The sequence below is a fragment of the Patagioenas fasciata genome, chromosome Z (genome assembly GCF_037038585.1).
Source record: "Patagioenas fasciata isolate bPatFas1 chromosome Z, bPatFas1.hap1, whole genome shotgun sequence".
NCBI classification, from domain to species: domain Eukaryota; kingdom Metazoa; phylum Chordata; class Aves; order Columbiformes; family Columbidae; genus Patagioenas; species Patagioenas fasciata.
In genome coordinates, this window is record NC_092560.1 from 84,390,471 (window position 1) to 84,406,048 (window position 15,578).

At 42.6% G+C, this 15,578-nt stretch overlaps 1 protein-coding gene across 7 annotated transcripts in view; it reads right to left on the reverse strand.

The window, feature by feature from the left end:
- The window catches only part of LOC136114956 (netrin receptor DCC-like), a 333,036-nt gene that overhangs the window by 86,935 nt on the left and 230,523 nt on the right, over positions 1-15,578 (reverse strand). For all 7 annotated transcript variants that reach the window (XM_071801760.1, XM_071801758.1, XM_071801759.1 and 4 more), the window contains 3 exons: positions 13,619-13,767; positions 11,897-12,035; positions 6,424-6,473 (listed from right to left, as the gene is read on the reverse strand). In XM_071801760.1, coding sequence (XP_071657861.1) covers positions 6,424-6,473; positions 11,897-12,035; positions 13,619-13,767 — 338 coding nt within the window. The remainder of the gene's footprint in view (positions 1-6,423; positions 6,474-11,896; positions 12,036-13,618; positions 13,768-15,578) is intronic.

Below are 15,578 nucleotides of genomic sequence, written 5' to 3' on the forward strand. Positions count from 1 at the left end.
AGAAGTAAATTGGCCTTTATGAGTTGGTGTTTCAAGGCGGCTCATGCTCCTCTGAAGTGACAACTTTACACCCGACCAAGAGCATCCATACGGGGATTTAATGCCCTTTAATTTATGTCCATTAACCTTCCAGCTTTCAATCATTTCCCCATAGCGGGTGATGCCCTCCAGCCATTGAAAAGAGGAGCAAACCTGATGTCGTAGCTCAAATCGTCCAGCGTGTTCCCCAGTCAAAACAATGAGAGAAAGGCCATTAAAGGGCAAAATAGCAAAGAAAAACCAACCCCGAGACACAACACCCAACGTGGAAGAAAATCCGGCAGCGCCGCGATATTAAAATGGAGAGAACCACAATTAGAGATGAGGGAATTATTTACAGTGAGTCATTTGGCTTCCTCTCTGCCCGCAAAGTTTGTTGTTTGCTCCGAATCATTTGAGAAATTGAATGCTTCCTGATGATAAATGCAATATATAGGCTGATGGAAACTCTATAGGTCATCATGGATGAATGTGGATGGTGACAATTTGGTGCCAATGTTTAGAATTTGGTTCCTATCTGATGAAGTTTTTCAATGATTGAAAAGGCACAACATCACAGTTCGCAGCATGGAAGAGCAAACCAGACCTAATAATATAAATAGAATAATAATATAAATAGGATAATACAAATAGAATAATAACTATAATAATAATATAAATATAAAGATAATGATAATATAAATATAATAATGATATAAATGTTTTGCACAGAGAGAGAACGAGCACTTGGAAAGGTCAACGCAATTCCAGAAGGCACTTCCATCCCTAATTCAAGGTCAAATCAAAATATTCAATCCTTAATTCGAGGCCAAATCAAAATATATTCAAAGATGCTTATGTGTCTTCTAAATACAAGACGACTCCATCAAGCTCCACATTTTGGAAAGAGAAACTCCCATAGACAGATGGAACCAACCCATAGACTTAAACTCTTCCTCCTAAACCAGCTGGGATTAAAACCCAGACCTACCAAGTCCCGGTTTTCAACTCAAACCATCGCTTCTTTATATTACATTGAATTTATTTCCCTCCAAAGCTCAGTCGCTTTGTCTGATACTCAAAACAAAGTTGCGCTTATCGGGGCTAACGCGATGCCGGTAATTTCCGAGGCACGTCTTTATAAATGAATAAACTGTTTACCGCAACACATCAAATTAAGGGGAAATATATTTAGGAACAGATTTGCGCTGCTTTGCTTGCTGTGATTATAAATTATTTTGTCGCTCTAACTGCCTAATTGCGAAAGGAGAAGGATCTCTTAAGGGAATCAAAGTAAATATTGGAACAAGTGAACGCCGCGTAGCATCCAAACGCGTCTCTCGGCATTTCTAGGGTTTCTTATGTCATTTTGGGGAGATTTCTGACGACACCAAGACCCTCAGGAAGTCACGGTTGTGTTGAGGAGGATCTGAATCCTCTTTATTCCCTCAGGTATTGTATTTTCTGCTCCTTTTTCCAGCCCGAGCAGGAACTGGTTGAGTGAACTCGGAGGTTTTATGACAAGAAATGGGAGAACACGGCTCAAGGCTGGAGCTTTACAGACTGTGGAAATATGAGATATTGAAGAAAAACATCATTCAAGTTACTGAAAGGGGTGAAAAATAGGGTTTTTTTCCTGATAAAAACACCGTTTTCCCTGGTAAATGGGCATTAAACACCCTCTCTTTCCACTTCAGATGGTGGCTGCGATGGCCAACGACACAGTCACGGCCCATGGGCAAAGATGATTTTCGGCATCATACTAAACAACGATCAACTTTTAACCTCTCATTATTAGAAGTCTCATAATAAAAGAGACGATTGTTATTTCCTAATATTTAGTGCCTTTTCGATGCCACAACTCTTAGCTACATCTCATCTACACATGTAAAATTCAAATAATAAACCATAAAATACCATACGAAGATACTTTGCGCTTTTAGCATCTATGGACCCTATCACAAGAGCCTCCTCCCAGACCACAAAAGATGCACAGGAGGGAGTGTAAAGAATTACTAAAATAATAATTATATTAATGATATTAATTAATAATACCGGAAATGGATGGGAACCCAGAAGGGAACGTCAGAAGATGCCAAAATGCTGGTTCAGCGTCACCCGGGTCCCTCTGGTACCACCCAACCCTGTGACCAGGGACACCCGCCTAGAAGAACGCTAGATGATTTTTATTTTATTATTTTTATTGTATTGTATTGTGTTGTATTGTATTGTGTTGTGTTGTATTGTGTTGCGTTGTATTGTATTGTGTTGTGTTGTATTGTGTTGCGTTGTATTGTGTTGTGTTGTATTGTATTGTGTTGTATTGTGTTGTGTTATATTGTGTTGTGTTGTATTGTATTGTGTTGTGTTGTATTGTACTGTGTTGTGTTGTATTGTGTTGTGTTATATTGTGTTGTGTTGTGTTGTATTGTACTGTGTTGTGTTGTGTTGTGTTGTATTGTACTGTGTTGTATTGTACTGTGTTGTGTTGTGTTGTGTTGTATTGTGTTGTGTTGTGTTGTATTGTACTGTGTTGTGTTGTATTGTGTTGTGTTGTATTGTGTTGTGTTGTGTTGTGTTGTGTTGTATTGTGTTGTATTGTGTTGTGTTGTGTTGTGTTGTGTTGTGTTGTGTTGTGTTGTGTTGTGTTGTGTTGTATTGTGTTGTGTTGTGTTGTATCGCATTGTATTTAATTGTATTTCACTGTATTTTATTTTTCCCTTATATCGTGACCACGGAAAATAAAAGCCCAGCAGCTCCTTCCTCTTATCTTTGGGTAACGGGCAGAGCAGAATGTCCTATAATATCTGCTCCTGTTCCTCCTGACCTTCTCTTTCTCCTTCCTTGGTCTTTTTATCGTTTCTCTCCGAGATACCCAGAGCTCTACTAATCAGTGTCATAGCTCATTAATTTGCTTTATTGGTCTCTGGGTAAACCAGGAGCTGCCGAGTCGTTAGCATTAAGAAATAACTGCCCAGAGCTCCGACTCCATGTGTTGCCCGGGGTGCATTAAGTGGCTTAATAGTATCTCTAAATTTCTCTTAAATGGAAAGGTGGCCGGAACATTTATCACCTTGAAGGAGGTTTAATCAAATCCCATAACGTCATGAATTACCTGGTCAGTTTTGACACCGTAACCTTTGAGAATTTCTACGGGCTCAGCAGCGAGGGGTCGGGGGGCGGACGATATTTAAATACGACAAAATCCTCTCGGCCCATTAAAGATGAACTTCGTACTTGCGTGATGCCATTTGAAGTGCGCAATTATACGCCGGCCTAGTTCAAGGGGTATTTTCTAAGAGAATGACCCACCAACGCTTTTTGGTCTCGGAAATGTGTAGAATTAAAAGCGGGGATACGAAGGTATCGATCTACGAGCTTTCAGCAAATTTCCTCTTTTGAAAGGTTAAGCTCCGTGCTTGTTACTGTCCTTTCCTATAAGTAACAGATTTAAAGGTTAAAGAGCTCTTTCTCCGTGGTCTTCTCCGTAAGGAAGAGATTTAAAGGTTACATACATTGTTTCGAGAGGACACGGCTCTAAATAGCGGTGACAGTCGTTTTGATGTGACTTTTTGGTTCTTTACAACCGATTCCTTCAGGAGGAATCCAGCCGCAATTCCCAGCTCCCAGCTCATCTCTTCCTACGGCCACACCACCAATGTCTATCTGAGAGCTCTCTCGGCTTTTTCAGACGTATTGACTCACTGAAATTGGGTTTTTTTTTGTGAACGGTCCTCAAGACGCAGTTTGTTTGACAGTATAAGCTCAGTTTTTCCCCGTCGGTGGGATGGAGATGGCTCCTCTACCCTTCTACGGCCTTCCTGGGCAGTTCTCAACTTGGATGGCAAGATAAGGGATAATTAAACAAGAGAATCAGAATAGAATAGAACTAAAATTAGAAGAGGATTAGGATAGACTAGAATTAGACTAGAAACAGAACAGAATCAGAATTTGAATAGAATTAGAATAGAATTCAAATAGAACAGAATAGAATAGAATTAGAATAGAACAGAACAGAATTCAAATAGAACAGAATAGAATAGAATCAGAATAGAACAGAATAGAATTCAAACAGAACAGAATAGAATAGAATTCAAACACAAGAAAATAGAATAGAATTCAAATAGAACAAAATATAATACAATTAGAATAGGACAGAATAGAATTCAAATAGAAACAGAATAGAATCAGAACGGGAAAAGGGGAAGGGAAGGGAAGGGAAGGGAAGGGAAGGGAAGGGAAGGGAAGGGAAGGGAAGGGAAGGGAAGGGAAGGGAAGGGAAGGGAAGGGAAGGGAAGGGAAGGGAAGGGAAGGGAAGGGAAGGGAAGGGAAGGGAAGGGAAGGGAAGGGAAGGGAAGGGAAGGGAAGGGAATAGAATCAGAACAGGACTAGAACTAGAATGGAATGGAACAGACCTGAATAGAATAAGAACAGAAACAGAACAGAATATTCTACTTCTGTTATAGAACTAGAATAAAATCAGCCTAGAAACAGAATTTGAATGGAAAGAGAATAGTTCCAGTTGGAAAGGACCCACAACAACCACCCAGTCCAACTGCCTGGCCCAAAGTTAAATTATGGGATTAAAGACTTTGTCCAAATGCCTCTTAAAGACCAACAGACTTGGGGTATGAAGGCCTCTCCAGGAAGCCTCGCGCTCAAGAAATGCTTCCTAACAACATGATAAATAGAGATATTCCTTGGAAAACAACTCTATTCACCTCTTAAGCATCGTACGGTTATTTTTCCTTAAGCAAAGCAGCATCATTGGAAACAAAAGGAGTTAGAAATCAATCTCTTCTTAGATCATTGATCTCTAATTAAAAGTCCATGCAAGCGCCCTATGAACTTTTCCAGCTTCTGGTATTTCCCATTTACTTGTCTCAGCTACTTTTCAAGTGAAATCCTTTATATTTTGGCAGGGAGCTCTTATTTCTCTCCCATTTCTCACCGATATCAATTCCGATCTGACCCAGGTCTCCAGTCACCGAACACCATCAATATTAAGCAATAATCATGATAATAGTCATTCATACCAAGCTTTTTCCATTCGCTTGCCCGTCTCCCGCTATGTTATTAAATTAATAGAGCTGCCATTGCCAAAGAAAAATAGCAGAAAGGGAGAAATCTTATTAAACCAGAGATAAAATTTTAAACAATGGTAGGAAATGCTAAGGCCGGACTTTGGGCACCGCTCAAAACAGGAGGGTTACTTAATTATTTGGTTTGCTTTAAGCAGATGAGTGTTTAATCAAATTAATTCTGACCGCTGAAAAGCAACAACACGCTCCAAATATTTAAGTACTTACATTCTATTCAAGCCCAAAAGAGTTCAGGTTCTTCCATATCTCATTGATGAAGATCCATATTTTATATATACACCCTGAAAATACCTTTATTACACAATTATCATGGAAAGGTCTACAGAACTGATATCCCACATCATGATGGATGCTCCGGACGGTCTCACATCTCCCAAGATCCATCTGCAAACGAATTTCTCGTCAAGCTTTCCACCGTTTATTGCTCTGATTTGGAATTTCTGACGATGGGACGAGATCGTTCACCTCTTCCCCATCTATCCAAACTCCCTACATCAATAAATACCAATAAACAGCGTATTTTAGGGTAGAGCATCCGCACATCGCCCCGCGCAGCACCGGACCCTGCAGCTCATTTTCTGGTTTCTTGTTCTAAGTACTTTAAATGTAAATGATGGGCGCAAAAGGTCACCAAACGTGATCAATTGCTCCATGACATTTTACCTGGAGAATAAGCACGAACGAGTAAACACAAAAGCTTCGGAACGAGATGTGCCGAGACATCGATGCCCTTTGGGCGCGACGTGGAAGAGGAATTTAAGTGACTGGAGCTGGGTGCGTGGAAAAACGATAAATAAACCAGAATCTATGTTTGAGAGCACGAAAATGAGCAGGAGAAGAGAAAGACACAGAAATATTCGACATTTTTACGGAGCAAAGCGTTGAAGAGAACGAAACGCACCTTGCGGAAAACCAAGAAGCGCGATGCCAACCGACCAACCTGCACGCGGCGCCTATAACCTACCAATAAAATATCGATTTCCCAGCCCTTTTCCCCCCGGACCAGCTCTGCTGCTCGTTATTCCATTTAATCATAGCGTAGTTACATTTATTACAGACGTTAATGTGCGATCGGGGACCAGTTTCTGTTCGTTCGGCTGAGTTTAAGCGACGCGAGCGGTGCTGAAACCTTGTGGGGAATTAAAACAATGAATCACTGCTTCCCTCTAAACCATTTTTTGGGGTGTTTTGGTGATTTTAAGGCTATTTGTTGGACAAGGGAAGGGAACGGATTATTTGTAGGTGAAAAAGCGACAGGAAATAGGGATATCTATAGAAATATTTGCGGTCACCCGCCACTTACCCTGGAGTTGACCACTTCCAAGGAGACGTTCTGCGGCGTCGCGCTGGGCACTGCGAGCCAAGAGAAGCAAAAAGAAATGGGAAATAGCGCCGTTAATGTCGAAGAATTGGTTGCATCCAATGTTTTTCTCTTTGGGAAGAAGAGCGCGGCTTTGACACCTCCTTTAGAACCTGATGGCAACCTTGCAGGTGGCACTTCAGAGGTCCCCCAGAGAGAGGAGAAACCAAATGCATCTGCTCATTTATTCCCCTTTTTGATAACCCTGTTCGGAGCCCTTTAAAGAGCCACTCGACAGGCTCCCCGTGGTGACACCAGCTACTTGAAGCCACTTATTTGTTGTCAACTCGGTCACAAATAAACAAGAATATGCCGCAATTCCTCTGGCTTTTGTTTCATAAAATGCATTTCAGACCATATTTTAATCTACAGAGCAGCGTCTTCCTCTCTCAGTTGCATTAGTGAGGCCACATGGCTGCTTAAAACAAACTTTAGATATCATTTCTCTCGCTGATTTTAAGAGCTGAAAGAGGATCATGGTGAATACCCAATTTAAGAATAGTTTGCAGCTGATTTTTCAGCGTACATCGAGTCAACGCCGAGTTCTTCGACCCATTTTGCTATGATATTAACAGGAACGCAAGGGCAGCGTCGTTCTCGTTGCCGTTTTCCGCACGTCCCGATTGATTCGGCAAAGAGCGACGGGGACGATCTGAGACCCGAAGCATCTTAGAGATGAAATGAGCTCCTTCTATTTAAATAAGTGGTAAGAAGTGCTTGGATTATTATCTCTTGTTATCAGAATGGGGAAAAGACTCTGGTTATAGAGGATAATTTAATCGGCAAAGAGCGTATGAGATGGAACATGTTCCTATGTATTGTCTCTATGTGTTGTTTCTATATTGTCCGTATTTAGTCTATATTATCCACATTTAATCTGTATTATCCATACTTAGTCTATATTATCCATACTTAGTCTACAGTGTCCATATTTAGTCTATATTGTCCATATTTAGTCTATATTGTCCATATAAGACGGAGACAATCGGTACAACCTGAGATCAACACTCCGGAAGAGACAATTTGCATCTAGAGCAGGAAATAATCCCCGACTTTAACACCTATGAATCTCTAAATAATTTAATAGGCACTAATACGATAAGAAACATGAAAAGATGACAGCAAGTTATATAAAATATACGTTTCCCCGGTTATTTTAAGCAGCGTTGGTCTGGTCACATCTGCGTTCAACAAGCAAATCCGCAGCGCTTTGGAGCATCCTCAGCGCAAGCTGCGATTTAAGTCAGGCCTAAGTCATTTGCCAGGCCTAAAATGAAAATAAGACTGTAAACAGAGGCCGCAAAAGAGGAAAAGTAACAACAGTTTAACAGGAGGGTCCCATTGGCAGGAGATACTTTGTCTCCCTTAATACCGAGGGGACGTCGGCGCTCACGCTCCCCTCGTTTTGACAAATATAAAACCTCTTCTAGCTGGACAATATTTGCTCCGAGTTTTAGTGCAACTACATTTGATTCCCCTACCCTTTTTTTAAATACTATTTGCTTGTCTTCCTATTATTTCGATTATTTCTCTTCGGTCACCGCTTGTCACGTTTCCCAATGTTATTGCGTACGCGGTCATAACTGATCCATCCCGTATCGTTTTTTATGGTTCTTCCATCAGAACGAGAAATAAACCCAGACCTCAGCCAGCATCCAACTCAATCACTGGGTGTCTTTACTCCTTGCTCAGTCAACCAGACTCTTTGCGTTAGCAAATCAGAGCCTGATTTAATATCGCGGGTTGTAGAAGATGAAAATCAGGGAGCTCCCTGGCAAACCCAGATTTCAGTTGCATCCTTTGGTTTGATATCTTGATCACATCAATAAATGGGACGCACCTGGTAGAATGTGGGATTTGTTTATTATTGGTGGCTTAATTACACCATTAGTAATTAGAGTAGAATTTACTTTACCCAGGGATTGCAATAAGCAATGAAGGGGTGGATGCATTTAGGGACAACTTGGTCCATTTGTCTTGGCACCAGTGGATGAAGCCCCAGATGAAGAGGAGGAGGAGGAAGGAAATGGTCCAGTAATTCTTCCAAATGGATGGATTGAATGACTTCAGGGATACAAAGAGGTTCGGTCCCCAATAGGGTGACACTGGTCACCGCGTCGGTGGCTCCGAGCGATGGGAAAACCCTCGTCGGACCATCGCGCAAATACCGAAGCGGCTGCTGGAAAACTCCTGTGCCGATCCGAACTTCAAATTGACTTCAAGAAGAAAATCAAGGCATATTCTAATTACGGCTAGAAATGATATTTAAATCAAGTACTCGGGAAGCATGAAATAAGGCTGCCAATCGCTGCGATTTAAGGCGTTTTGATAAATTCATGAGCTCGCGGCATCGCTGAAATGGTCAAACAGTATCTGAGCTGTATTTTAAACCCAAAATTAAGCATTAAGGATCCAGGATGTCCACTGAATGGTGTCTGGAGCTCCTGCAGCCGCATTAAATCCCTCTGATGGTGGCAGGGGATGGAGGGACAAAACCGGCCCAAAAACCACATGTCAAGATAAGGAAAGACATGATTTCTCCTCCCTTTACCTCTCAGCTCTAAACCGGGGCGGGTTAAATGTCTTTTATTGTGCAGCAGAAGGGACCTTAAACCTGGGAAAGAAGGAATTGCAGAGAGTTTTGGTGCTGTAGACTTGATCTTGTCATTCCCTCCTTTCCTTAGGTTTTGCTATCACCTTAGCTCAGGCTCGGCCAAAGCCAGGCTTAGCTAAAGCCAGGCTTTTGCTGCTGCTCTTCTTTATGCAAGAGACCAAAGTGGTTGCAAACAGACGCAGAAATGATGAAAAGGGGCTTAAATAAGAGAAAACCCAACCCTGTCTTTTTGCAGATTCCCCAAACAAAGGCACCTCCGCACGCTCCGGATTTCAGGAACGCTCCCCAACAAACCTCGTTAGCACCGGTTTTAATTCGCAGCCAGGTGAAGCGTTTCAAACCCTTGCAGGGGCTCATTTTCCGCCTCATGAATAACAATCTTTCCCTTCCTCGCGTAGGCTGACATTTAAAAGCAAAGCGGAGCCGAGGGCCGCGGCTGGGCGCTTCACGCTGTGAATTACATCTACATACATTATGCAAAATATTCATTTGCGCTTGTTTTCCTTTTGTTTTTATAATTATAAGTGTGAAGTCATTTATTCCGCCAAGCTCCAGCCTGGATTACAAGGGAAAACTGAATTTGCTGGGGAGCGTAAGGAGCACAAAGAGCCCCAATCCCCATCGCTCCAACCTCCTGCCAGGTAGTGGAGCCAGCGAGAAGGTCTCAATATCTTCTTTCAACCTCACACAAGCTGTTCCGGGAGAGTTATCAACTCTAGGAGATAATTAGGGCAAATATAAAGGGAACTCGGGTTCTCCGTTCCGTTCTTTTGCTCTATCGACACCATGGAAAGGGAAAACACTCAAGTTTTTATGCGGCCTGAGCTGGTTACCGATGTGTTGGGCACCATTTCTAAGTAGGTTTGTTAGCACAGGTCATCTGGGGAGAAAAACCCAGCAAATCGAAGCCCATGGCAACATATTTCTTGCTTACTCTTCATTTTCTACTAGGTAAGATTCAACATTTTTCCCCATGAAAATGACATTAAATTCATGATTCCAACCCAGGCCAGCGCCACCTGAACTCCTATACGTTGCTCTATAAGCACGAATGGAAAAGCTGGCGGAATTTTTAGCAGATGGAAAATGAACTGTTGATAAATCTTGCTTTAAAAGCTTAGTTGACACCTCTTATTTTTGAATAAAATGTTGGTAAGGAAAAGGAAAACAACAACTCACTGTCTTGGGTTCAATGAGGAGCTGGTACATCCCTGTCTGCTCTGCTTTCTGCTTTCCAAACTCCCACTGAAATCATTTCTCCTTCATTTTTACGCTTTTCGAGCCCAAATGGCTCCGATGAAGTTATTTTAAGCAGATGTGGGGATCAGGCTCAGCGATTTCAACAAGAGTCGGGAGCGCGGTAACGTTTTGTGAGATTGGACACAACCAAGCGCTTCCGAACGCCAAGGAAAGTTCCATTTATCGCCTGGAGCTCGGGGAAGGATGACGGAGCAGCCGCTGTGACCAGCAGGTTTCGGAGCGTATGTGCTGCCCCGTCTTTAAATCACAAAGCAAACTCAAGCGGTTGGATCTTTAAACGCAGGCGCAGTAAAACACAGGGTGTTTCAAAAAGAGGGACGTAATTTGAAATCGCTGCGTCTCTGCAAACACGAACAGCGCATGGATGAAACTCGTACCGCTGGAAAGGATGGGCTGCAAAGTTACTACAAGTTGCTAAGTCTGTTTGCAAAACTTGTGTAATTAGAATATGTTGCAATTGTGAAATCTGCTGCTTTGAAAGTGGATCCGTCTTTTTGAAAAGCTACAGCTGGAGGTTAAAGAGAAAATATGGAGAAAAGGACATTACTCTTGTTGTTAGACGTAGGTATAATGAACAAAATTATCCTTGGAGAACATCAGCTGTGGGTGGGTATTGAAGCTCTTGATTTCCACCCTGCACGTTCAATAACCTCCTCGTTTCACAGAATCACAGAACAGACTGGGCTGGAAAAGCCCTCAGAGCTCATCCAGTCCAACCCTTGGGCCAACTCCAGTCCATTGACCAGATGATGGCACTAAGTGCCATGGCCAATCTCAGGTTAGAAACCTCCAAGGCCGGTGAGTCCAGCACCTCCCTGGGCAGCCATTCCAATGCCTGACCACCCTCTCTGCGAAGAATTGCTTTCTAATCTCCAGCCTAAATTTAAGTTTAAACCCCCTTGTCCTATTGCTGACTGCCTGCGAGAAGAGCCCAATCCCCCCCTGGCTAGAACTGCCCTTCAGGTGGTTCTAGAGAGTGCTGAGCTCACCTCTAAGCCTCCTCTTCTCCAGACTGAACAAGCCCAGCTCCCTCAGCCTCTCCCCGTAGGGCTTGTGCTCAAGTCCCTTCCCCAGTCTTGTTGCTCTTCTCTGGACCCGCTCCAGCACTTCAATCTCTTTCCTGAGCTGAGGGGCCCAGAACTGAACACAACACTCCAGGTGTGGCCTCCCCAATGCAGAGCACAGGGGAAGGATCACTGCCCTTGTCCTGCTGACCACGCTGCTTTGGATACAGGACAGGACACCATTGGCCTTCTTGGCCACCTGGGCACACTGGTGGCTCCTGTTGAGCTTCCTGTCCATGAGTCCCCCCAGGTCCCTTTCTGCCTGACTGCTCTCCAGTCACTCTGTGCCAGCCTGGAGCGCTGCAGGGGGTTCTTGTGGCCAAAGTGCAGGACCCGCCACTTGGTCTTGGTGAACTTTATCCCACCCCACCGGAATCAGCCCATCGCTGATTCACTTTCATCGCTGCCTCTTCCAAAATCCAGAAAAAAAATGAATAAAATCCTGTGATAGAGACAACAGTTCGGGGTCTCCACTCACCATCTGACAGCGTGGTGACCGTCACCTCCCCGCTGGAGACGCCGGGGCCGTAGCGGTTGTAGGCGAGGAAGCGCAGGGTGTACTCGGTGAACTTCTTCAGCCCCTCCAGGCGGTAGGAAAGTCCGTCCACGTCCACCGTCTGGCATGGAAAATACCATAAAGCCAAAGGAAAAGCGTCAGGCAGGGCGAACAAAGCACCCGACTCCTGATATTTGTGATTATCCCGCGCTATTAGGCCACAAAAAAGACTTTTCCGCTTTCATCCCTGCCCTATTCTGCACTAAAAAACCTATTCAAGGCCATGTTGTACCCACAGAGCTCATCTCCTATCAAATATTGGTTATGAAATGGTCAGTGGAAAGCGTCTGAGCAGTTTGCAGAGGGCAAAGTTGCTTTGCTGCCACCCAACAGTATGTGCTCGTGGCACAATTAGGAGCACAATTAAGTGCAAGAGCATCAACGCTGAGTTTTACTACGAGCATCTGTCAGGCTGGAGAGAAAACGCAGCATTTCCAGCCTCGATTCCTATTATTTTACCGTCCTACTTGAACACGCAAGACGCAACTACAAATATACAGTGTACAAAGTTCACATGGAATCATCACAGAATCGTTTCGGTTGGAAAAGACCTTTAAGATCATTAAGTTGCACCATTAACACTTAAGTTTATGGTGTAGGGATGGGTTTATGGTGTAGGGATGGACTTGACAGCGCTTGGACAAACTGCCATTCATGTGTTGATGGTTTTGCACAACGTAAAGGGAAATGTAAAGAGTTTTGAAATGCTGTTTGGATTATTATTTCAGCCTAAAGCTGAGGAACAGCTGATAAATCTATCTATCTATCTATCTATCTATCTATCTATCTATCTATCGATCTATCTATCTATCTATCTAATATCTATCTATCTAGTTATCCATCTATCCATCTATCTATCTAGTTATCCATCCATCTATCTATCTATCTATCTATCTATCTCTATCTATCTATCTAGTTATCCATCTATTCATGCATCTATCTATCTATCTATCTACCTACCTACCTACCTACCTACCTACCTACGTACCTATCATCTATCTAATATCTATCTATCTAGTTATCCATCTATCCATCCATCTATCTAGTTATCCATCTATCCATCCATCCATCTATCTCTCTCTCTCTCTATCTATCTATCTAATATCTATCTAGTCATCCATCTATCCATCTATCTATCTATCTAGTTATCCATCTATCTATCTATCTATCTATCTATCTATCTAATATCTATCTAGTCATCCATCTATCCATCTATCTATCTATCTAGTTATCCATCTATCCATCTATCTATCTATCTATCTATCTATCTATCTATCTATCTATCTAATATCTATCTAGTCATCCATCTATCCATCTATCTATCTAGTTATCCATCTATCCATCCATCTATCTATCTATCTATCTAATATCTATCTAGTCATCCATCTATCCATCTATCTATCTATCTAGTTATCTATCTATCTATCTATCTATCTATCTATCTATCTATCTACCTACCTACCTACCTACCTACCTACCTACCTACCTACCTACCTACCCACCTACCTACCTACCTACCTACCTATCATCTATCTCAGGCTATTTCTTCTCCTTCCTATAACCATTTTATACTGGTGGCAACTTGCTCAATGACCACTGGTCCTGGAGGATTAATCTGCCAAACCCTCTCTTGTCGTTGCTCACCTGCTCCCTCCCCGTGGCCGTCTCGGTGCAGAAGAGCCTGTAGCCTTGAACGGGGCCGTTGGCGTAAGCGGGAGGATCCCAGGAGATGAGGATGGACGTGGGGGACGTGGACACAACTCGCAGGTTTTCTACCGGTCCAGGAACTTGCACTGGGGAGGGAAGAAGGGAAATAATTTGCGTCAATATCCAATGTAGTTACCTTTGCGGCGCCAATCTGATCGACCTCTCGTCATCTATAAACCCGAATTTCCCCTTAAAAAGTTAAGTTGGCCTAGTATAAGCTCCGCTATTAATGTTTAGCCTCAGTTCTTGCCCTTAAATGATATTCCTGTGTTTGCACGGCAGCACTTACAGATATCGCACAAGCTCATCTTATAAGCCAAATAATAACAATCAAAGTGGAAAAAGATCCCATTCTTGAAACGATTGTCTCATTAAACCATTAGATGATTAAACTATTATCTTGCGTTGATGAAACTCTGGAAATGCAGAGGTTGGCAATAGGTTTAGCTTGAAGTAAAGCTGATTCCAAATGCACCATTTGAATTGCAGATCGTGCTGGGGCGGGGGGAAGAAACACAAAATGACAACGCCAACATAAATAATTTCTTTATAAGTGATAAGAAAACTGTACTACGTCACCTTTTGTTACACAGAGCAGCTTAAAATGCTCTGATTTCACCCAGAATGCAAATTATCACGTATCAACTAGATCACGTTTAAGGTGTTTTTATTTCCTTCGGCCAGCTTCGTTTTTCATTCTCTTCCAGCATTTCTGACGGGCACCCTAATGTGCTTAAGGTCTCGGTATTTTCAGCACAACACAAAGCATTTCATAATCCCTCCTGATCCTTTCTGTCAAATAATAATCCTGTGCAAATTGGCATTAAGTTTTAAATCTTCTCCAAAAGTCTCCTTTTTCTAAATAGCAGTGAGAGCCTGGAACTGCTTTACATGCCATTAAAACACGACATTAAATCATGGTTCTTCTCAAGTCGGTCTTTTACAACTAACAGCATCCTTTCTTGAAGAAAAAACGCTTCAATATATGCGTTAATTTCTGTTATTGTTAACGACAGCTGTCAGCGTGGCTGAGCTTATTGGAATATTATAATATGCTATTATATTCTACATTATAATATATGCTATAATATAGTATTTAAGACCTCTAGTAACCCTGGAAAATTTGATTTATTACAAAAGCAGCAAGTGTTGGTATTTGTGTGCCAGTAAAAGCTTCTCCTTATTGACTCTACTATTGACCCCACTTGTTTTTGGTTGCATTAAACCCCATGTTTTTGTAGGCACCTGCTCCTCAAAAACTGCGGGAACACAACTCTGGGTCTCCCGAGTCGCTTGTGCTTGCACACATTTCCTCTTCGCTATTGTTCAGTTCAACTGCTGAAAATCGTAGTTAATAAGACAGAAGAAAGATCCAAGCGCCTAAAAATAGGGATGTTCGGCGACGACGTCCAAAATCGCTTGGTAACTGCTTCAACGTGCTGAATATCTCCCTCGAACGCGATGTTTTTAGAGGTTTCTGAACCGCGACAATGGGAATTGGGCTCGTAACAAACACCGGGGAGCACGTTGAGGAGCCCCTGGTCATCACCAGTGGTAAATCAAGAGTCTGGTCACCCTAAGACTGTTGCCTTAAGTTCTACCACGAGCCACCAACCTTCTCTCGGAGCTCTTGATGGGCTCCAAGTGTATTGATGCCGAATTACACACAGACATTTGGACAAGAAGGCGGAATCCTGAAGACCACCCTGAAGTTGATTACCCAAATATGAGGGGAAAGGACCAAGGTCCTACTGCTTTTCTTTCTCTTTCTGCTCCCTGGGGTCTTGACTTTGCCTCTCGATAGTTCAAAGCTTTTATCAAGGAAACAAAACCGCTTATCCCCACTCAATTTGTTCAAGGAATCCGCCTGTTAATTCCGAGTCAGGCATCCTTGGTC